At 37.7% G+C, this 22,948-nt stretch overlaps 1 protein-coding gene across 5 annotated transcripts in view; it reads left to right on the forward strand.

Moving 5' to 3' along the window:
* Positions 1-22,948, forward strand: part of UBE3D (ubiquitin protein ligase E3D) — a 75,504-nt gene that overhangs the window by 18,977 nt on the left and 33,579 nt on the right. For 4 of the 5 annotated variants that reach the window (XR_212003.4, XM_419864.7, XM_040697344.1 and 1 more), the window contains exon 8: positions 2,442-2,611. Coding sequence is in view for 4 of the 5 variants with exons in the window: in XM_419864.7 (XP_419864.6) it covers positions 2,442-2,611 (170 nt within the window). In the remaining variant the exon portion in view is untranslated. Of the gene's footprint in view, positions 1-1,656; positions 1,740-2,441; positions 2,612-22,948 lie in introns of those variants that run through there. The other variant, XM_004940414.4, reaches the window with a different exon arrangement.

Here is a 22,948-nt window from a genome sequence, read left to right on the forward strand (position 1 = left end):
TGTGGAGATCATAACTTGAGTTTCTGTTCAAACTGGTGATAACCAAGTTTTTGAAAGCTGTGTACTTAAGGATTTTTTTAAAGACTGAGAATAAATAAAACTGTGACAGAAGACTAAAATGTGGCTCAGGCAGATCTTAACTTGTCTGTATCATCTCCTGGATGGGATTCACCCAATAAAACCCCAAAAGGTACACCTGTGAAAATGAAAAATTTTATGATAGAGTCCTGAGTAGTTGAATACTAACTCCAGTCTTAATGAAGTTGTTCTTTGGAGTAGGATTAGGTAAGTTAGCTCATTTTTTTTAGCAGTGAGTGGGAAGGGAGTGGGAAGATAACCCAAGAAAAGAAATGAGACAAATGGGAGAGACTTGTCAGTCAGATACTGACTCCTGGATCGTGTTTTTGAGGGCATAAGCAGAAGTTTGCATTTGTCAAGGCTAGAGAAAGGGATGTTGCAGCAATTGAGATGTGGTGACTACCTTGTTGAGACTTAGCTAACCAATTCTTTTAGACAGTTATTTTTTCTGAGGTATGAAGAAGACCACGTTTAATCCATTTAGTTTAAATGTGAGGGCAGAGAAGTTGGAATGGAGTGTATGTACATTACTGACCTGTGTGATGACAAAAGTAGTGGTAATGTCTGCAATAGCCGGTGGTGAGGAGGAGCAAGGGCTGTTTTTAGCCATGTGAAATCAGAGTTTACACCTAATTGTTCTCAAAGGGATGCTGGAGACGCAGGTTGAGATTTTAGGAAACTCATAGAATGTAGATAGCTGTATTTTACTTATTTGGAACAAGTCTCACCAGGTATAGCTGAGATTTGTTGCAGCTCTTTTCCTGACAACATCTTTGAAACTTACTGGCAGGATGATTTAAAAAACAAAAAGCCACACAAAAATACTTTCTCCTGAAGCTGCCATATGAGAAGAGGTGATCAATCTGCATTATGAATAAATTCTGAACTTTATCTATCTTTGTTTGAAAGTTCTTTTCTTTATGGAGTTAACGTCAAAGGAATTTGGTTCAGCAGGCACTGTCTTTATACAAAATGGTAGAAAGAAAGATTGTGCATTGTCAATAGAATGGCTGAAAGCACAGGTGAAAATTTAAAGGCTGTGCTAGCCACAAATAACATGTATAAGCTGCTTTGAGTCACTGTGCTCAGCTTGGTAAGTGGTTGTTCATTCACACCAAAAGCAGGATTTGAAAATAATTCATTCATAGTTGATAGTTGTAGAATATATACTTTTTTTTTTCCTCATAGCAGAGTGTTTATTCCTTCCTTCTAAAGATTCAGTTGATTGTTTTGCACTGTGGGCTAAATTACTAATACAGATCTGTGGCGTCCCTATTGAGAAAAGGACATACTTTGAACAAGTGGTAGGAAGCTGCTGTCAGAAATCACACATCAGCACTTTTGATGGAAGTACTTTTCAGATGGTTCACGTTGCAAATTAAATGGATTAATTGCTTTCTCTAAAGAAAGATACAGGAAAATTCTGACAGATACAACTGTTCATAGACTAATTGTAAGGATAGTTACCTTCTAAAAAGCATCCAAAGGGGAGGCTTCTTCAAAAGGAAGTCTTAGTTTAAAATTAAGAAGTGCTGTTTATTTAAAGCTAATTGTAGTGTTGATGGCCCTTGTGTTTAGGATGCTTCTCTTCTGTCCCCATTTTCTCCGGCATCTTCAGCATGCAACTTAAAGCACTGTGTGTAACAGCCATGGCTAGTGAGGTATGTTTTGCAGTTCAGTTTGAATGTGTACTTTGAGTTACCAGAACAAAACTGATAGACGGCCACTTGCTAAGTGTGAAGTACAGTTGCTTGCCATCCTTGATGTGTGTAAGCTAAACTGAGTGTCCTCTCTTAAAACTTCTTTATCCATTCATCTCTATCCTTATTTGTGAAACTTTCACTGATATTCTGAGCTTTGATCTTTGGTAAACTGTGATTGTCGCATTCAATTATGACATACACTGTGTGTCCTGTTACCAGTGGCTTTCTCTCTCACTGGGCATGTCATATACCTGCTACCAGCTTTATCTTAGACTACGTTAATTGCTCTTTTTCTCATTGTATTTCTTAGCTCTATCCAGTAATAACTATGTGTTTTGTGAAATTCCCTACTTGTTTGCAGTTCTAGTGGGCTGTCTTTCAGTTCCCTGTTTGTAGCATGCAGTCATTCAAAACGATGTGCTTTCTACTAGAAAGAGATCTTAATAGTGAATGACTGTATTAACTCCTGGTTTTCTTCTCTAGGGACTGTGATATGTAATACTGAAAATAAAATGTCAGTTTGCTATTTTTTAACACTTCCTTAGAAACTGTCATGTTGTGCTAGTATCAGCTGTTTGTGGTACATCAGATTTAGGATCAGAGTAGAAGAAGAAATTGAAATTGATGTCATCCTCAGTAAAATTATTTATTTATTTATAGATATGGCTTTTAAATTCTGACACATTGCTGGTGGAGTCCTCAGGAAGTTCCTCCTCCCACAGTGTCTTTACGTTATTCGGAGATAATTTCATGCATAGCTGTGGACCATCGGGGATGTGGAATGCTGTCAAAGTTCTCTACCAGCCGTGCATTAAGAACAGGAATAAGGAGTAAGTATGGCCTTTTCTGACCTCAGATTAAGATTTTTGATTCATTTTACTTTTCAGGTCAGAAATATTTCTTTGAGGTCCTTTGGACAGTCCAGTAATCTTAGAGGTGTATGTACCTTTTCAGAATTACGTTTTTTAGTGGTTAAATTTTTGCAGCAAATTTTATTTATTATGCAAATTTTTGCATAATATTAATATGTAGAGAAGAGAATAATGCTGTTCTTAGAGGCACACATATAGATGATACAAATAAAGTTATCTTCCTTCCGTGGGAGAGTGATTTATTTTTTCATTTATTCATTCTTTTCTTTCTGAACTCGCTGTGTACTTTTAGAGCTTGGTCTTTTCTCCAGCTCTATCGACAGGTGCTGGAAAGATTGTGGTGTCATTAATTCCAAGGAGGAGGAGTGAGGTGTAGCCATACTGTCGCAGACATGGTGCTCTGTGGCTGTAGCTCTGGGCAGCGTAATTGAGGGAGGAGGGAAAATTGAAGGAAGATGATCATGGGCTGCTGCTTCAATGATGTTTGAGTTTAGCCAGATCTTCGTCTTGGACTTCAATTTCTGTATTTTACATGAAAATCCAATCTCATCTGTCAAGATACTTAGGGGGCTGATGCTCTCTGTGATCCCCCAGTAAAGAATGTGGGCATCTTTGTTTTAGTAGTGCCACTGTTAAAATATGCTTCTTGTAACCTAGAAGAGTATGAATAATGCTGTACAGTAAATCGGACCTCTACTTTTTACATTACTTATTTGTGAAGGATAAGGCCTTCTTAGACAATTCAGAAATTCATTGAGATAACAGACTAGCCTGAGTGTGAGCAACTGTAACTTGCATTCAAGTCAGCGGTGGCAGTATCTCAAGCACAAATGAGGCCTAAAGGGAAGGGGAAAGAGAAGAGAGAAGGGAGGTGGTTGAGTTGAATGCCATACCAACATCTGTTTCCAAGTCTCCTAGAGCCCTTAGAAAGGAAAAGTTTTGTTTGAGCAAACTTTGAAAAGACATTATGACAAATGTCCTACCTAGTGTATTAAAGCCTTTAACTGTTAGAAAGCAAAGATATGAGAATATTGATTAAGCAGTGACTCCAGCATTTGCAGGTGATAGAAAATTTCTAATGCAATTTCTTGCTTTTAGTTCTGCAGCGATAGAACAGACAGCAATGTTTATGTGTAGGTCACCCATAAATAGTGGTTTGGTGTTCTTATTTTTTTTGTCAAACTTTTGGAAATTAGATGAAAGTTTTAAAGAGCTACGTATGTATTTAAAATACAGAAGGTGTTTCCTCAAGATTCAGTGAGTACATGACTGATTTATAGCCCAAGAGCTCATAAAAGTACAACAAAATGTCTTGCACAGACAAGGAAATATGCATACATCATACACGTTCAAATGTTTTCATGGGAGAAATGTACACCTTGCAAAAATGTGATGCATTATAGTGAATGTTGCCAAGTTTATCTGTCTTAATTTTCAAACAGATTTCAATATTGAGTAGGTAAAATAAACTAACAGAATAAATTTAAAGTGGTACTGTTTAAATAAAAAGATGATACTACCGGACAAACTATTACTGTTACTCATATAAGATAAAATATTACCTTTATTAATGGAGTAGCTTCAGAAACTGGCATTGGAAATCTGTGATCTAAAATGTTTAGTGAGCAAAAACATATCTTGAAGGATTTACTTTTAAATTGCTTATTGTTAGAATGGGGGAAGAACCACTGCTTGCTCTTAAAGATGCTCAGTTTACTGCTTTTAAGTCATGGAGTTGTAATTCACAGTTTTGTGAGATTTAGTTACCTTAAGACATACTTACTTTTGCATAAATTGAGATAAAAGTCACGTCTATTTAGTCACTTCCCTAGCATTCAAAAATGCTTTTCTTGAATAGCAGCAAAATTTTACTATGTGATTGTATTTGGTTCCTCTGTTTTCCCAGGGAGACTGGTTACAGTTCACTTGTTTTTTGTGATTACCGTGTATTTACCTTTGGAATTTGGTGGTGAACCTAAGGCACAACTCAGGTTTTAATTCTCTAGCAGTAACTGTCCTCTCCTTGGCTTATAATGTAGAAACAGAAGAGAAAGGACCATAGATGTTTACTGCAATTTCATTCTCTCAAGCATGTTGGCAGCTTTTCTATGTTTTGGTGTAAGTGTGGTATAAGAAATTAAAACAGTCCATTTAATGCTGTTAAGCTCAAACATCTCTGACCATTTGTATCTTCTTGCATGCTTGTTTCCCAAACTGTTTGATATTTAAGTACATTGTTGTCATTTCTTCTAGTTAGGGATTTTAAAATGCAGAAGAAAACTGCAGGTGTCCCTACAGGTTTGTGTACAAGTTGTTATTAACTGTGCTAATTCATTCTTATTCCAATGATAATGTGCTGGAGCAAGATCCCTAGTGCTGTGGCACGTTTTGCATGTGTGGTAGCCCAGTGTGCGTTATGGAACAGAATCATCTGGCTTGTTTTTGGTGATGGAACAAGTGTGTGTTGGTTTAAAAGAATGGTTTATTTTTGTTTGATTCAGTCTACATCAGTATTGCCTGTAAACATAAGATCACTGAATCCCAGAATGGTTGAGGTTGGAAAGGGACCTGTGGAGGCCACCTGGCCCTCTGCTCTGCTCAAGCGTGGGTGCCTATGGTCAGCTGCATAGCAAGGATGACTGGGTAGCTACACCCCAAACTACCTGAAGTTTCCTGTGTGGAAAACTACTACTTCTGAAGGTGGTGTTCCCTGCTTGCACTGACTGCTTAGAGGATTTGAACTCTACCTTTAAAATAACTGCTAATGGTTAAGAATTACTGAGAGGGACTTTTGAATCTGAACAACAACAAAGAAATTAGTGTGATTAAAAGTACTATTTTATTTCCTGTAATGTTAACTCAAAAGAATATATTTAAGTGTCACATCAGATGTGGGTGTACAGTTGAAATTGCACTGATTCATAGGCACTAGCAGCAATATGTTTTCTTTTGCACAGTATTGATTTTGGTGTCTACTGATTTGATTAAAGGTTTGGGTTTTTTGTCTGATGTTGCTGTTGTGGTACTTGAACCTTGAGGTGTAAATGTGTAAAGCTGATGTTAGAGGTGAATTTTCTTAATGTGACTCAAATGTATTACTGGCTTAGATGGACCAACTAATTTTAAAATAACTTGGATAGCCAGTAAGTAAATTTGCCTGCTCACTGTGGAAAGGTAGAGAGGGTTGTGTTTTTGACAGGCAACTTCTGCTGAGCTTCTTTTTCTGTGAAGTGATCATAGCTCCCAGTTCTGCCCTTGCTGAGATGGAAGAACAAAAATATTCAAACTGATGCAATGATGTGTATCTTTAGTCTGTAGTACTTAGCTAGAAAAATGCATGTGTGTTGTGGGGACAGGAGAGCTGGTTCTGTTTTGGAATTGGTTGATGTGTGACTCTGTATTTTTTCCTTCAGAGGTGCAGAAACCAAAGTTATTGTTGGCTTAGCTGTTCTAGTAAAGCACAGTAAAAATAACATAATGCTTCAATCTGTTTCCACATTTATCAGTTGGCTTGAAGTAGTGCCTCGATGCACAGTAAGAATGAAGTCTTTGTGCATTGAACAGTAATGTAAACACAACAGAGGAGAAAGCATTAGAAATAGTGCAACTTGTTTAATGCAATGTTTGCGTTTAGTTCTCTTTTATTTTAAGAATTCTGAACAAAATGTCTAGTTTCTCAAATAGTGTTTCAGGTACCACGTTCCAATAGTAATTACAACACTTAAATTGATCGTTTCTGCATACACATCTACCACTGAAATACTGCAGAGGTTTTGGAGCCCATGGTCTGTTGTAAGGGATTAGAATATTGTTCTGAGCTGACATATCATGTAGAGCCTTGGCAATGAATTATTAACAGCTGTGTTCTGGGTATTTTTTTTTCCAACAAGCTCTGTATATTAGGAGGACATTCAGCAGCTAATAAGGCAGAGTGAAGTTAAGACATGGGTAGTTATATCCAGACATTCTATTTATAGTGTAGCCCTTGGCATTTTTCCTTGCAGAGCCCTATTCCACTGATCTTTCTGAAGATTGCCTTTTAAGTGTTGTATTGACGTAACCTTTGCATCTTACTTCTTCTGCTATTAAATAGGGCTAGAAACACGTCTCCTATGTGCGATAGCATGAGACCTGAGTAGATTTGCCAACAGTGAGGTTCCTGCCCTTGTGGGAGTTGTATAAGCAGTCTTTCTGTGACAAATTAGTTGAAAGTATATGCACAGGAACAGTACTTTGTCATTTCTTAGTGAAGGACGCCTCATGTATTTTCTGCTCGGTTCTTACTGAGATGTTTATTGGTGCCTGCCGCTCTTCTCACAGCAAGGCTCCTTTTCTCCACCTACAAATCTGCTCTGCAGACAGGAGAGGTCTTCCTTTCAAGTAACGGGTTCTTGGCAAATAAGACATTATACAACCAATCTTGACTGCTGGGAGTGATAACGTTAAATACTGCTGGAGTGAGTGTGTTGTGAAAATGTGTGAAGAAAATGGAAAATAAGGTTACACAGCAATTTGACTATAGTTGGTCTGAGAAAGTATTTGTGGAAGTACTGTTGGAGGAAATTACACTTCTCCTTTTATAGTACTGTGCTAGGTAAAGCTTTAGTTTTCAAAAAGTTAGCAATAGCTTTTTTATTTCTTGTATGCATCCAGAGTCTCTCTGAATGGTTTATAGCTTTTACAGAAGCCTCCTCTTAGGTAAGAATTCACTGCTTAGCGTTTCAGAGTTGAAAAGCAATTTACAGGATTTGTTTGCTTGTTTTTTTATTAGTTGTACAGCAATAGAATAAGCTTAAAAAAAAGTCCATGGCTCAAAACTTGTTTTTTTTTTTAGTTTTAATGCTTTTGTTACAGTTTTTAATTACATCAGAATCTGTATATAATGAGATGTTTACAATGCTCTGTTACTGATGAATTGCAGAATATCAAATTGTTTATTTGCCCTCAAAGTGGTTTACATTCTGTATGTGACTGTATAGTAATTTGCCTCCCATAAATGTACCAAAATGTCCTAATTCAGTCTGAAGTTTCTTAAATTCCACAGTATATCACTGATTCTTACCTGTCTGAGATGGAAAGCCTTTTCCTAATGTTTCAGTAACTCTGGTAGAAAATATGCAGGGTGCACACAGACCCAGAGCTGACTGACGGAGAAATGACCAATTTTTCACTGTTGTGTGGTTTCTTTACAATGACTTCTGTAGTAGAAGCTGCTTATTGTGCTATCTCTGGAATGATTAAGTAAGTGCCTGTGTTTGCAAACAGATTATGAAGAATGTTTTATTTTGGATGTATATTTTTTTTCTTCTCTGTTCCGTTCAATTCTTTCATGGTATCAAGAGAACTGACACTGAGGATGGGGTGCTTTGCCTTAAAAGAGCTGACTGAGCAGAGCTTTTTCAAAGATGTGATCTGATGACAGTCAAGGATTTTGGGACGGGAAAGAAAAATACTCTTTAGAGTTCAAAGAAGACAAATATGGAAGCCATAAACCTCCTGAACCATGTAGGAAGGGATGATGGTGCTTTTTTTTCATAGCTAGGAATTGTTCTTGAGAGGAAAGATCTGTTCTGTACTGGTAACATCCTTTTCCTACCTCTAGGGAAAGATCCATGTAAGTGTTTAAGTATAACTCTCAGGAGAAACATACTGACCCTTGTTTATTAAAACTAGACCTACCATGTGCAACATCCTTTTATGGCTGTAACTGAAAAACTTCTTGATTTTTAAACAGGTGTATCTTCCCAACTTGTTGGAGCTGTCATGTTTTTGATGTCTAATCTTTCCGACTTTTAATAGTCTTAGAAGTGTTAACTGAGTTACGGGAAAAATAAGAAAATCGGAAAAAGACATTGGAATAAAACCTTTGTCTACCAAATGAGGTCTCTTGGGTCTTCTGCTCAGATTTTGCTCATGTTGTTCCAGTTTGGCTTGTTGCTTAGGGTGCCTTTTGGCTCAGTTTTTGAAATTTAGCCCTGAAGTCAGAGAAGGTAGGATTCTGACTAGTTATTGTTTCATTTTATAAAGATGGATTTTCAATCCTGATTCAACTGTTTGTGAAAATTTGATGAATAGCTTCCCTTTCTTGTTGCGTAGCATAAAAAATGCTTATGTTTCACTACTCATCTCGCAAGGTACTGCTGTTGAACTGTGCATTAGAAGTGATAAATGCTGTATACACAGTAATTGGTAATGTACGAAGAAGAAATTGAATGTAATTACAATTGCTGAGTTACTTCTTAGGTTCTAATTTTTTAGGAAAAAAGAATCAAGATTTTCTATCATATTTAATGCACTTTTTGAATCAGGATTTGTGATTCTGTAATGCAATAGGGGAAAAACACAGAATGGCCTGGGTTGAAAAGGACCACAGTGATCAAGTTTCAACCCCCCTGCTATTCAATAAGACACAGGTTTGGTAGTTCTCATATCTCTCTCATTCATACCACAGTTGCTCAGCTCTTTTGATCATACCAGAATTTGTGATGAAAGAACTGATGAGTTGGTTTGGAAAAAAATTGTGATTAAAAGAGGCAAGACAATATGAAACTGATTTAAAATGTATAGTTTGAAACAGCTGCATTGTCAAGTAGTTAATTCCACTTTTATGAGAACATAAGGGTATAAGAAATTCCATGCTGGGCCAAATCAGTGTTCCCTCTATCCTCTCTCTGAGATCAGGAGGTGTTATTTAGAGGAGTATGTGAGCCTCAGGACATTCTTGTACTACTCAGCTTATATTGTTGTTTTATTAAGGATGTTAAGGAGATACAGCCCTGTCTGTTTGCTTTAGTATCTGTTCATGCATCTTAGGACCATCTTTTGTACAGACACTTTTTGACCTTAATGGTGCTGTCTGCCTCCACAGTCTCTTAAAACAGCAAGTTCCAGGTTTTCACTACTGCTGTAGAGTACTCTTTTTACTTGTTTTAAACTGTTCTGCTAGTTTCAGTGAATTGCCTTTAGATCTAAGGGGATTTGGTGAACAAAATTCAGCATTTATACTGGCAAAATAGGCATGGGGATCCTAAACTTTATACTGGTACTACGTCATGCAGGGTTCTTGGTTATATTTAGATTTACTGTCCCGTTTGCTGGAGAGACTGCAATGTCACATCTGCGTAAGTCCTACTGTAAGATGTGTACCTCTAGTACATTAGCTTTGGTGTTCTTGTAACCTTTTTTGAAAGTGAGATAGCCTTAATGTCATAGTGATGTTACATTGAAAATACTTTTTTAATTATAGGTCAAACAACAGCAGCATTTCACTTTATCAGAAGCAAATTCTAACTGCTTGACTTACGAAGACTATTGGGTTTGCTTAGAAACTGTAAATACTCAATGCCTATAATATCTTTTAAATGACAGGATCCATTTGGGCAGGAAGGAGTCCTATACTGAGACAAGAATGAAAAAAGAACTTACAAAAGCACCTTGGGCAGATTGGAGACAAACCTCAAAACCTGATTTAGTGAATTCTAAAGTCTGTTTTAAACTAATTAGTATTTGTTGTTTCTATTATATTTCTCCTTGACAGGCTGTGTAAACTAACAATACTTAGATTAATGAAATGATTTAGGCTGGTAATTTTACTTGAAATACTTTGTGTATCAGTAAGGCAAAAGCAAATTGGGAGCGTATGACTCAAGACCATAGAAAGTTAATTTGTGAAGTTGCTCCAGATATTGCTGCTTGTTTGTTGAATACTTATGGTAGCAATATTGCTGCTGGCTTCTTATTTTGAATGCTGTAGCATCAAGGATAAACAGAATGAGCAATTCTTGTGCTTATCCTCTAAATACTGGATTTAAGCTGTAAATGAGATTGTGTACAACTAATTGGCATAATAATTGATAGTGCTGTGGATATGAATGTGTGAGGGAGGATATCTACGTGGAAGGTACTGTTTCAGGCAATAAAATTGCTGAAGACTTTTACATTTTCAGTCAAATATATTGCTGAATTACAGTCACATAGTTGCTGAAGGCAGAACTGGTAGATCTACTCAAGTCTGATTGTCTGTATCTATTTTCTCTCTGTGTGTGGTTAAGAGTATTACATTTGGTCTATGTTCTTCCCAGCCTCTATGCTCTACCTGCATACATCTTAGGCCTTCAAATTTTTCCCTTACTTCACAGTGATAGGAATAGATACTGATTTTTACAGACTCATCTGTGCACCTGGAGGCAGCAACACAGGCATCACTGAGTGCTTCTGTGGGTTGCAATTTTGCTGGCTTACCTTGGGAAGGCAAAACTGTATGGTGTCTCATTGAAGACTGCTCTTCAGGAAGATGACTGCAGCCATTTGTTTGAACTGAACACCTCTGTCTCCAGTGCACTAACTTGGGCCTTTAAGCTCATACCGATCAGTTCTGTTGATACTGATCAAGGCTGCAGTGTGAAGTCAGTAGCAGAGCTGTTTAGAAGTTGATTTTTAAACTAAGCACAATTTTTCTTTCCTTGGTAGAAACTGATTTTTCTAAACCTTCCAAAACGATTTTATTTCAGTATGGCAATGTTGCTGAGGTGCATCAGGCGTTGCAGCTGCACTTTGTTATTTACAATTTTTTTCCTTTTTGGCTAGCTTCCCAGTGGTCCTGTGTTCCTCAGAAAGCAGTAAGACTGAACAATGCGTTGTATTTTCTTTTCTTTGTCGAAAGTTGATATTTTGTGATGGAAACAACTGTATGACCTTCAGGAAAAAAAGAAGCTGTTGAAATATTTCTATACATTTGTACACTTTTTATTCTCGATGCTGGACTTCCTTCAAAAGTTTTTTTTAATTGGGAAAGAAAAGAAGAGAATCCACAGTGATTTTGACCAGTTGGAATTAATGCTGTACTGTAAAGATTCATCTTCTGAAAAAGAGGCTTAAACGTTAGTGGAAGATGAGCCTTCAGAGATTTAATGATTCAGTGCATTTTAAGTCTAATATCATTATGGTGTGAGCTTTACTTGTTGTAGTCTCACCTAAAAATTTGTTTGTTTGTTACATCCTGTTTCCATCTGTTTGCATATTATCGCTGTGAAATTATATTCCACTGTTGTATTTCAAACAGCAGTGACTGCATGTCATTAATAATATTAAGGCCTGTAAGTTTTGAAGCATGTCATGATGACTAAGAATCTCTCAACTCAGAGTTTGCATTCGTTTTATTGAAGATGGAATTTTCTTCCTTCTGAAACTGCTGAAACTCAATGGCTTCTGTAAAAGAAAAGGAGTTGATGAGAAACCTGTTTTTCCCAGTGTAGCAATTCTGCAGATACTTTTAGCACCTCTGCAGCTCTCTTGTATGGGTAAGACCATTGAATTTCATTCACAGTTATCCAACTGGGTTTCTTTTATCACCAATTACGTATGATCCAAGCTTTACTCAGCAAATTGCTGAAAATGAAGTAGCAATGGGTACAGATAGTTGTAAATATGCATCGATTGTCTTCAGAAGAAACTGGAGAGAACACACTGATAGAGTTGATTATGAATAAGTTGATCCAAAGATTGGAAGATTCCTAATATCAGAGCAGTGAGGTTCCTGTAAAGCCTTTCAGTAGGAATAATTTGTAAGAAACATAACTGCTTAAGATGCAGCTTGAAAAGAAGATGAGGAGAGATTCTTTACTAGGGAGTGCAAGGATAGCGCAAGGAATAACAGTTGTAAACTAAAAAGCAGGGAGATACAGGTTAGATGTTAGGCAGAAGCTCTTTCCTCAGAGGTAATGAGGTGCTGGCACAGCTGCCCAGTAGAGCTGTGGGTACCCAATCTCTGGAGGCATTCAAAGCCAGGCTGGATGGACCCTGGGTGGCCTGAGCTGGTGGCTTGTGTCCCTCCCCCCAGCAGGTGGGTTGGAATTAGATGATCTTTAAGGTCACTTCTAACCCAAACAATAATTGTGTGTTAAAATTGCATAAATGAATACTTTGACACAGTTTCTTTTCATGCAGAGAAATAAGCTTTCTGACTTGGAGATACCTTCTAGTTCAGTGCTCCAGCTCTGTCACAGACCTACCAAAATACTTCCCAGCTCTCCTTCACGTTGTTTACTCTTTAGAGTGACAAGTTACCACAGTCTTGACTGAGCTCATGTTCAGCAGTATCATTGGATTATTTCTTTACCTGATTAACTTCATTTGCAAAGGGTTTTCAGTACGTTATCTGCAGCTGCCTTCTGCTGTTGCATCACCTCCTTGAATGAACTAATCTACTCAGAAGGTTCTATTTTCACTGTACTGGTGGATGTGAATTAGTCCTTCTGTGCCTTCTTTACTTCTTTTCATCAAATCTGTATTTTGCTCTGCCTTTAACATCAAGTTCCATTTCAGCACAGACTTAAACTGGCTAAACCTACTTACAGTCTTCCATTTAAATACCCTCTCCTGTTTTTTACTTCCAGTGCCGCTCTTGTTCATGTCCAGATCTCAGCTGCCGTGCTTCCTTTCCTGTTCCTCATGCTTCTAAGCTGAGACTAGACTTTGTTCTAGATCCATAATTTTTTAAAGAAAGCTCATAAAAATTAAAGAGCCCAAATTATCTGTATTAAATTACCTGACTGTGTCAAGATACACGTGAATGCCCAGCATAGCCTACCCAGTGCTACTTCAGAAGGGCAGCTGATAGTTTGTGATACCTTAAGCTCTACCTCCTGTCTGCAACAGGATTCTGGACAGCTATATAAATGCTGTGGAGGGCTGCAGCCACGTGGCTGTGGACTGTTAAATCTCTACAGTAACAAATGGTACAAGCTTCTGAGTAGCTGAAGGATAAAACTTGGGAACTAGTTCTGAGGAAAGACAGGTAAAAAAAAAAAAAAAGAGGGACAGTTTTATGAGGGATTGGATTTTTTTTATGGATCAGTACTTCCATGCACAGAAGAAAGCTGACCTGGCTGAGGACAGGGAAAAGGGGCTTGTGGAATGTTGTTCTTCCTAGATTTGTAGTTGGTTTTGAGCATTGTTTTTAGGAAGGGAAGTTGTGTGCTTGGCTGCTGATTTTATCTATTTAGTATTTAATATCTTTTTAAACTTGACTCGTAGCTGCATGTAATACTTTAATGCCAGTATTGTTTTCTACCCTGCATAGAGGAGACATCTGCACAGATTTTGCCATAGTCACATCAGTGAGTAAAGAAAAAGATGATACAAGTAAACTGTTCCAGGGAAATAATAGTTTCAGCAGGAAGGCAGAAGTATGGCATATGGGAAATTTTAACTTCAGTAATTAGACTTCATATTGGCAGAGGTGTGGACTGAATGAGTGGAAATAATAAGTTTTGCTATTCTGAAGTTCTCAGGATCGACTGATTCTGTGATTTGTGGTGTTCCTTACTTTGCTGCAGGTTCTTGTAATTACATTGTGAAATACTGAATTTGCTTCTCTCCTGAAGTCAGTACAATGGGGAAAAAAAAATAGAATAACTTTAGAGCAGCAAGCTGAGAGCGTTTTGTGAACAGTGATTACAGCATTTATTTCTGCAGCGGGATAACTTCTCCCTTTGGATTCAGACATAATATTCTGGAGTGTCTGTTATTTGTGTATACTTCTATATGGAATATAAGCAGCACTGTGGAAATGATTTAGTTTTACCCGAAGGTTTAAAAATCAGAGGCCAGAAAACATTTTAATCTTTATAGTGTTCTGAAAATCCATTTCAACTTCAGAAATGGCCTCCTGCTTGGTATAATAGGTCTTAAAAAGGGAATTAAGGTTTATGGAGCATATGCAAATGTTCATGTGGCACAGTTAGTATGAATAACCGGCATGAGAACATCAAGGAAAGTGCTTTTATGCTGTGGCTGTGGAACCCAGGGGTTTAGTTAGGTACAGTGCAAGAACAACTCTGTACTGTCACTGATTATACACAGCGTTGTTCATTCAGCCTTGATTTGATCTTTTTTTAATAACTTTTCCACTTGCCTGGTTGATTATTCTGAGAAAATAATCGTTATTCCTTGTTAGTAGTCGAGAGCCCTGAATGAATACCTGAAATCAGTGCTGTTAGGATAGGATATTGAAGACCCTGGCTGTGTGCTCCTAGATGCTGGTGTTAAGGTTGCTGGTTGATCTGATGGTGAGGAGGAGAAACAGTTCAGGAAGAGAGGCAGGCAATTTGGAGAGGCCCGGTAGGAAAATACTTGCATCTAACGTGAGTACAGTTCACACTATTTGACTGGAAGACTGAACAGTGGCAACTTTGTTTTTCTAAGTGATCGGGTAAGAGCTCTATGGCATATGGACCATAGTCCCTAATGCCATGCTTCCCTGGTCTTTACTGGTGATTACCAGTGATGTGTTACCAGAAGGGGATGCCCAGAGAGGTGGTGGAGTCACCGACCCTGGTGGTGTTTAAAGAGCGTTTGGATGTTGTGTTGAGGGACATGGCTTAGCGGGAACCATTGGTGAAGAGCGAACGGTTGGACTGGATGATCCTGTGGGTCTTTTCCAACCTTAGCAATTCTATGATTCTATGGTACCACATTACTTACTGGGTTTGCAGTCTGCCCATGAGACAAACCGTCTTGCTGCTTCCTCTAAAAACCATATAAGCAGTCTGTCTGGACTCTTCAGTCCATTTAATTCTCCTCCACTGACTAGATGACAAATATGGACAGTCTCACTTCAGCCAACCATGCTTTTCATTCACAGTTTAACTTGGATTGGCTGCTGAGGTCACTGTACCAGCTGTTGGTCCTGCCTTTGCAGCGTGGATGTCAGAGACACCTGATAGTCAAGTTCTTAACTGCTGCAGCTCATAGCATATGGTTGAAAGTAAATTTCTGCCAGTTTTCTGTTGCTTAAAGACACTGCTGTGAACTGCGTCAATTTAGGAAATGAGTGATGATAGATATCCAAGCAGGGTCACCAACTGGGGACCGTCTCCATCAGCTATCCCATCCCTTCTCTGTCGGGTCACTGGTTGCCTACAACTGGGTGATTTAAATATCTCCTAGTATATGCAATGCACAGAACCAACAAGTTCCAGCTTTATAGCATTTAAACTTTGGTTCTGCATGCTTTCTGTTTTCTGCTTTAACAGTAATTTTTTAAACAATTAATCATTACTTAAACCTGTGCTGATTTATCATAATTGCATCTATAAATCTATTTCTAATGACTGTACACATGAATTTCAATAGTCCCTTCCCTGAGACCACATTAGTCAGCATGAGCTCAGGCTGATATGTAGACTTTTTTTTCCCAAACTCATAAGGAAGTATAAAAAATTTATGATCTTGCTTTAACAAGGTCCATTGAGACTTGGGTTTATTTATCTAAGTCCTTACTAAAGACAAAAACTTTTCTATGTTTAGTGAAGCAAAGCAAAGCTGTTTTTCAGATGGTACAGTGCACTTTAAAAATGACAAGGATTTGGTAAAAGTAGAACTGAAAACATGGAGAGAAGGAAGTATGAAGGAAGTATTCCTATATGTCCCTTTGCCCTAAGGCTGAAGTTACTATTAAGCATTGGTTTAAAAAGAAAAATGTGTTTACAGCACCTCTTGAATTTTAAGGCCGTTTCACTATGCTATGAACCAGCAGTGGAGAACTTCTGTCACTGTTAAAAGGGAACTACTTGCCGTACTGAAGAAGAAACCAGTAGATGCGAATGATCTGCCTCGTTCTCTAGGAGAAGGATTCATTCTCCTGTACAATTAATATGATTTCCTAACCTCATTTTTTCAGCACTGGAACTCTACTTTTTGTATGTGAAACAATTTTTATTAATGTGTACCTTTGTTGGGACCTCAATTTTGCATCCCCCTGCTACTTCCACCTAGGAAGCTACAGAAGGAGAATTAAATAGACTGAAGAGTCCAGACAGTTTTATTAGGTTTTTAGGTCTTTTCATACTGAATTAGTTAAATATATATATTAGTATTCTATCCACCTTTGCATGATAGGTCTTGTATTGCCTGTTTAATTTTCCACATTTTTACATAGTGCAAAATAATTCTCACATACTGAATGTAATATTTATACACAGGGACCCTTGTATTTGTGATATGATAGTTGACACCATGTGTTGTATTTCTACAGTACACTACCTCATTTGGATCATTTTTACATTAAAGTTGTATTTTCATGAAGAACTGTAAAAGCACCTATGGGGAATACTGTTATTGCTAGCATCCCAGTATTCAAAACTCAGCGTGTGCCAGTGTCGATAAATACATCTTCCTGCTGAGTCTTACTGCTGTATTTTGTTTGGAGCTCCCAACCTGAGGAAGGGAAAAGTCTGTAAAACCATTTCTGTATGAGAGTTTGTTTAAAAAAAAAAAAAAAAAATGTAGCCCAAGAGAGAGCAGGGAAATTGTGTGTTTTCTTTGGGGCTTCTGCCTAGCATCATGATGCCTAGAGAGGCTGAGAGACAGTCTGTTGTCTCAGCCTTTTTGGAGGGAGGAAGGCTACATGGAGAAATGCTGCTCCACGTCCACACAGGTAGGCCTGTTTGCTTTTACAGAAGCATCATTAAAGTTTAAAGGCAAATGGAGGTAACCAGCAGAGCTGTCATTCAGTAAGATTTCTGTAAGGTCTTGGGGTTGGTATAAGGAGAAAATGCACAGAGATAATACTGTTTCATTCTCTGAGGGAATGAAGTGTGTGTCAGTACTTTATACCTGCTTTGCCGGTTCCCCACACCCTCCTTCTGCCACCCTTGACTTTTCAACCAGTTAGACAGTTTTATAGATAAACCCTTCAATACATGACTTACCTGAGGAAGGTCACTCCTGTTTGACCAGCTTAGTGCAATGGCTGAAATGCTGGGAGGTTTAAAAGGAAAAAAAAAAAAGGGGGGGGGGGATTTGAGTGTTCTGTTGATCACAGGCTGTCTTTTTATGTCACTTGTTCTGGTCCGTGCATTTGATACTCCTTATGAAGTGATGTGGTACCAGTCTGGCTTTTAGCAGTAGGCCAATAGCATGCTGCTCTGTATCCTCTGAATCCATCCCAAGCACAGTAGGCTACAGTTACTGACATACATTAGGGAAATAAAGCACAATCTGTTGTAATTTAGATTAAGGTGTATCCCAGGAAGGAATCAAGAGGCGCTAAAGATGAAGAAAAGTATATTAAGGGACATACAAAGTTATCCCCTCATTCTGAGCTGTAGGCATATCTGTGACTACAACCAAGAAAACTTCAGTCTGCAGTCATAGTAGAACTGTTGCTAACCTAGGGGGTGATAACCACTGGTATTGCCATCCTCCACTATGATAAATTGTTCATTAACAGTGACGTGGCTATAGCAATCTGTATTTTTTTTATTGTTTTCAGCAAAATTACTTGTTCTCACCACCTGTGTTACAGTAAGGCATTCTAAAACTGCAGCTTAAAGCCTTAACACTGCCATTAAACTGAAGCAGCACACTCTAAAGCTTTGGCCATGTAATTTTTACGGGAGCAATTTGTTGCTTCTTTTAGAGGGACCACATTGCCTTGCTGCTGAGAAGTCTGCGATTACATTGTATTTTGGAGCAGTGCCAGCAATTCTGCATAATGTGGGTGTTCAAGAGCAGTCACAACAGACTTCAGCCAAGACTCAGACAGAATTAAGCTCCTGCGCTTTCTTATTCTGTGTTTTGCTTGTTTTTTTTTAATGAGAAATTCTGTGTTAAACTTCTGTTTTGAAGAACAGTGAGTTCTGCTCTTGCACTCAGTTAAGAAAAAGGATGTAGGTAATTTTAAAAAGCAGTTCGAAGGGATTCATTGTGAATACATTGAATTATTTTCCATGTTTTCTTGTCCTGTTTATAGGATATAAAACTTATCTGTGTGGAAAGGAGAGCTACAAATACATGAAGGGTCTGAGGGCAATGTCTGTGAGGAGTGGTTGAGGTCCCTGGGTGTGCTCAGCCCAGAGCAGAAGAGCTGAGGGGAGGCCTCATGGCAGCTGCAGCTCCTCACAGGGAGCGGAGGGCAGCGCTGAGCTCTGCTCTCTGTGACAGCAACAGCACCCAAGGGAATGGCAGGGAGCTGTCAGGGGAGGGTCAGGTTTGGGGTTAGGGACAGGTTCTGCACCAGAGCATGGTGGGCATGAAACAGGCTGCCTAGGGCAGTGGGCACAGCCCTGAGCTGCCAGAGTTCAAGGAGCGATTGGACACACCGCTCTCAGTCATGAAGTTTGAATGTTGGGTGGTGTGTGGAGCTGGGAGTTAAACTCAGTCCTTGTGGGTTTCTTCCAAGCTCAGAGTATTCTAGTCCAGCCTCTATACATTTGAGCATCAGAAGTCCTGCAGGAGCTTTGTTTTCTCCATGAGCTTGTATTATTTACAGTCAGATGCGCTGTTGAAAGGTAGAACTGATGAATATTTTTGTAGCTTGGGCTTTTACAGCTTCAGCTTTTACCACAAACCCTTGATTTTGTGGGATAATGAACAATTTCCTCACAATCAATTACTGTTATGGATTGACTCTGTAGATGTAGGTGCTGTTGCTGTATCTTTATGCACTCTGGTTTTGCTGGTAGGACATGTCATAGGAAGTAGCCAGAAGGCTTGAGTTCTTTTATAACCGAGATTAGTTCTCTCAATTAAAATTCCTTTTTCTCTTTATTCTCTGATCAGCTTATTTTTGCTTACCTGATGCTGAAGCTCAATGAAGATGACAGTGTCATAGATGTACTCACTGACCACCTGTGTGTAGTATGAGAACTGTCATGAATTTTAAGTTTAGTGTGTTTGCAAGTGTTTGCTGTCCCACACATCTACTTGTCCTATGGAGCATAGGTCTGCCTTATAGTTGATGCTTGCTCTAGCTTTTCAAATATTTCTTTTAAGTATTATGAATCTGGAGCATAAAGGTGACAAGATAGGTGAACACCTGCTAGTTCTTCACTGTGATATTTAAGCATAATTTCAGAGATTCTTACAGCTGAAGTTCTGTTTGTGTTTTGCAGATACTGTACAATTAGTGCTGCTTTACAGTGAAATGAAAATATTTTATGGGTGATAGGGTTTGCAACTGAAAATTAATGCTTTGTAAATTGCCTAGCTGCCAGCTGGAAGAGAGAAGACAATGTAAAAGGAAAAAAAAAACAGCAGCTGACACCCAAAAACCCTTAGTCTGGAGGAGTGTGCTAAGCTTTGCTTTGAAAGGACATGCTCCATGTTACTCCTGGACAGAATTAAAATCTAAAGATTTATTTCCATGCGGAAAGATAGCCTTCAGAGGAATAATCTACCTGTAAATAACCATATCTGTGTTGGTACAGTGTGCTAATGCAGTTTGGTTTTCTGTTTTTTTTTTTCCTTTTCCATTTTGAGAAAATAAGAATTGAATTCTGCGAGCTAAACACAATCCTCATTTGTGCTAATAATGTTTTTGTTAAACAGCATTAAAGCCATCGTAGTTACATGTAAGTAAATAATGGACAATTGAGTCTAATAAAGATGTGTGTTGATGTACATGTCATATTCTTTGTTGTGCAGTACAGGTTATGGTAGGCAGCTTTTACTTCTCTCTCTGACTTTCTTTAAATAATTTAAGATAATCAAAGCACATTGAGAAGTATTAATTTAAAATACGTAAATAGAAAGATGTAGTTAAAATTCTTATGCAGTTGTCTCATGCAAAGAAAGCCATTCAACACCTGTCTTTCATTGTACTTTTTAGCATGAGGTACTTAATCTGTGCTACGTATTGTGGTTACAAATGAGAAAATTACAGGTTTAACATTTATGGGATCAAAAAGGATAATTTTACTTAATGCCATTTGAAATAGTACAGGAACATTTGATATTTCTTATGCTAGCCATTTTGAGAGAGATGGCAATGAGCAGGTGGTACTCTGATGAGATTAAATTTGAATTTGCATTACAAGCCTTTCTTATTAGTTTGAAATAACATGTCTCCTTCAAATGGTAACACATTGAATGTGTGAGGCAGGCTTATGTTTTGTAGGATAGGATGTTTTAAACCTCTTTTTTATTGTGGCTTTCTAGCTAACTTTTTACCCACTTCCAGAAATACATGGTTGTGCAGTTTAATAGGATAAAGCCAGAAGAATCTTACTAATGGTTGTTTGTGTATTCACGTTATGTGCATCCTTTATGTTACTCTATATTCACTTATATAAAATTACATAATCATAATAATATACAAACAATTTATGTATAAATACCTGTGATGTAAATGTCAGAAAATTTATGGTAAGACTGCTTTACAGGAGAGTATTTAAGACTGTTTGGAACTACAGAAGTTCAGTGTTAAACTGTCCTTTCTATATAGGGATGCACTGGAAAAAAAAAAAAGTTCACAGCTTAGAGATGGAGTTAGAATGCTTTTCTTATCGACCGCTGTTGTCCATTGCCTTAAATATAAAAAAAACTCATGTGGGTTCCCACATGATTGCTATATGCCCTTTTATTCCCCTTGATATGTTTCATTGCTCTTTCTCCTCCCCGTGTAAGGATACCACTGAGTTACGTTTTTATTGTTGCCTTGTCACTTTCAAGAGATTTAATATCTGTTAATTTGGGATACCATACAACAACTAGGGAAGATCCTAGGGAAAGTCTGCTCAAAAAATCACCTGATGCTCTCAGCTGTTGAAGGAGAAAACTAAACCATGTTTGAAGAATGCTGCAGATGTTGTTTTAAGAGGAAACTGTCTTGTTTCTGTAAAGCTTTTTTTTTTCCAAAGGAATGTATTGTAGGCTTTGACAGTTTGTAGGCATTAAATGTATTGTAGGCAGTTTGACAGAAGTACTGCACTTCTTACTGTTCTGTATTTAAATTTTGGCAAGAGCTTGAAAGCTAATGAGCATGCATTGATTTTTGTCATTTTTAGATCATTGCAAGGATAATTAGAAGTATAAATAACTTAACCTCCTGGTATATTAAGTATATAGACATATCATCAACCGTAATTTAGAATTGTTTTTAGCTTAAATCATTTTTACAAATAGTTATTTAATTTAGCAAGTTTGTCCTTGGGTTCAATAAAGTCATCTGTCATTTATATCAGAGTTGCAGATTTTGGAAAAGGCAACATTTAACAACATTCAATGAACCCTGAGAGTCAGGACTGAGCCTCTGTCAGCTTCTATATTACATTCTTCAGCATGGCTTTTATTTAACAAAACACTGAAGCCATAGCTACCTTGTAGTCATCTCCTTCAGATGTTTCACAGTATTTGGAGCCCTAACTGCATAGCATATTTAAGATTACAAATAATCAGGTGAAATTAACCCAGTGCCTTGGCAGTAGCATTGAGTAGTTCTGAGTAAGAGCTTTTTCATCTTCCATTTTTGATCTCTCTAGACTACCCAAAGTTAATCTGTTAACAGAAGTAGCTTGCTAAATAAGAGATGGGGATAGGGTTGCTCTGGAAAGTGAAAAAAGGACTTACCTGTTCCTCTTCAAAAGCAAACTTCTGTATTTTGCTAAGATGGTTGCATTTTGAAGTGAATGTCACGCACAGTAGAAGATGATTACTTTTGATAAGTAACCTTGGCATTAATGAAAGAAGAAGGAGCTCAACTTCTGAAAAAATGCAATCTAGTGAGGCATCTTGTCCAGATTTTCAAAAAGAAAAAAGACAACTTCAATTCCAGTCATTTTTCTAATGACTTTTAAATACATGTCAAGATTTTCCTTGTTTTGCTGGTATGTCATGTCCTGAATGGTAACTGGCTCTGTTTGCTAGAACTTAGAGTCGAGGAATTGTAAAAGAAATGTTATTATTTTGGTGTCATAAACGTTGCTTCTAAGGACATCATTTTCTTATCTTATTCTGTCTTATGTTGGCATGGGGCAATTCTGTAATGACCATTGGAGAAATACCTGATGAATCAAATTTAGGCATCTGAAAACATTGTGATCAATTATTTCTGTTGGTGAAGTAATGGGTTTATCTTTAGTCTTGTCTGTAGTCCTATCTCAACACACATTTTCTAGTTTTGCTTGTCTCTGCTTTCAGAATTAGTTGTTTGAGTTTCAGAAAAGATTTGCTTTCTGGTTTTTTTTGAAGAGAGGCAAATTTCACATCACCTAAACAGCTTTGAAATACTGACACTTGTTTTTTTTAAATGTCTTGCTCATCCTGCTATAGGAGTTTTATTTTCCTGACTGTATTGCTTTGACTGATGATGTCTTTCTCAAAATGAAAGTTACATGAAGATCTTAGTTACATGCTCTAATGTTATGCTTGTTCATTGCCTTTTCATGATCTAGATTAATGCATGTCTTGTAGTTGAAACAGAGTGAGTTTGAGATGTTACTTTAATCTGTAAGGGCAGCATCTCAAGTTTGAAGTAATACCAGGAAGAGCTCTGATTTTTGCCCTTATGGGGCA

The sequence above is a fragment of the Gallus gallus genome, chromosome 3 (assembly GCF_016699485.2).
Source record: "Gallus gallus isolate bGalGal1 chromosome 3, bGalGal1.mat.broiler.GRCg7b, whole genome shotgun sequence".
In the NCBI taxonomy this organism is placed as follows: domain Eukaryota; kingdom Metazoa; phylum Chordata; class Aves; order Galliformes; family Phasianidae; genus Gallus; species Gallus gallus.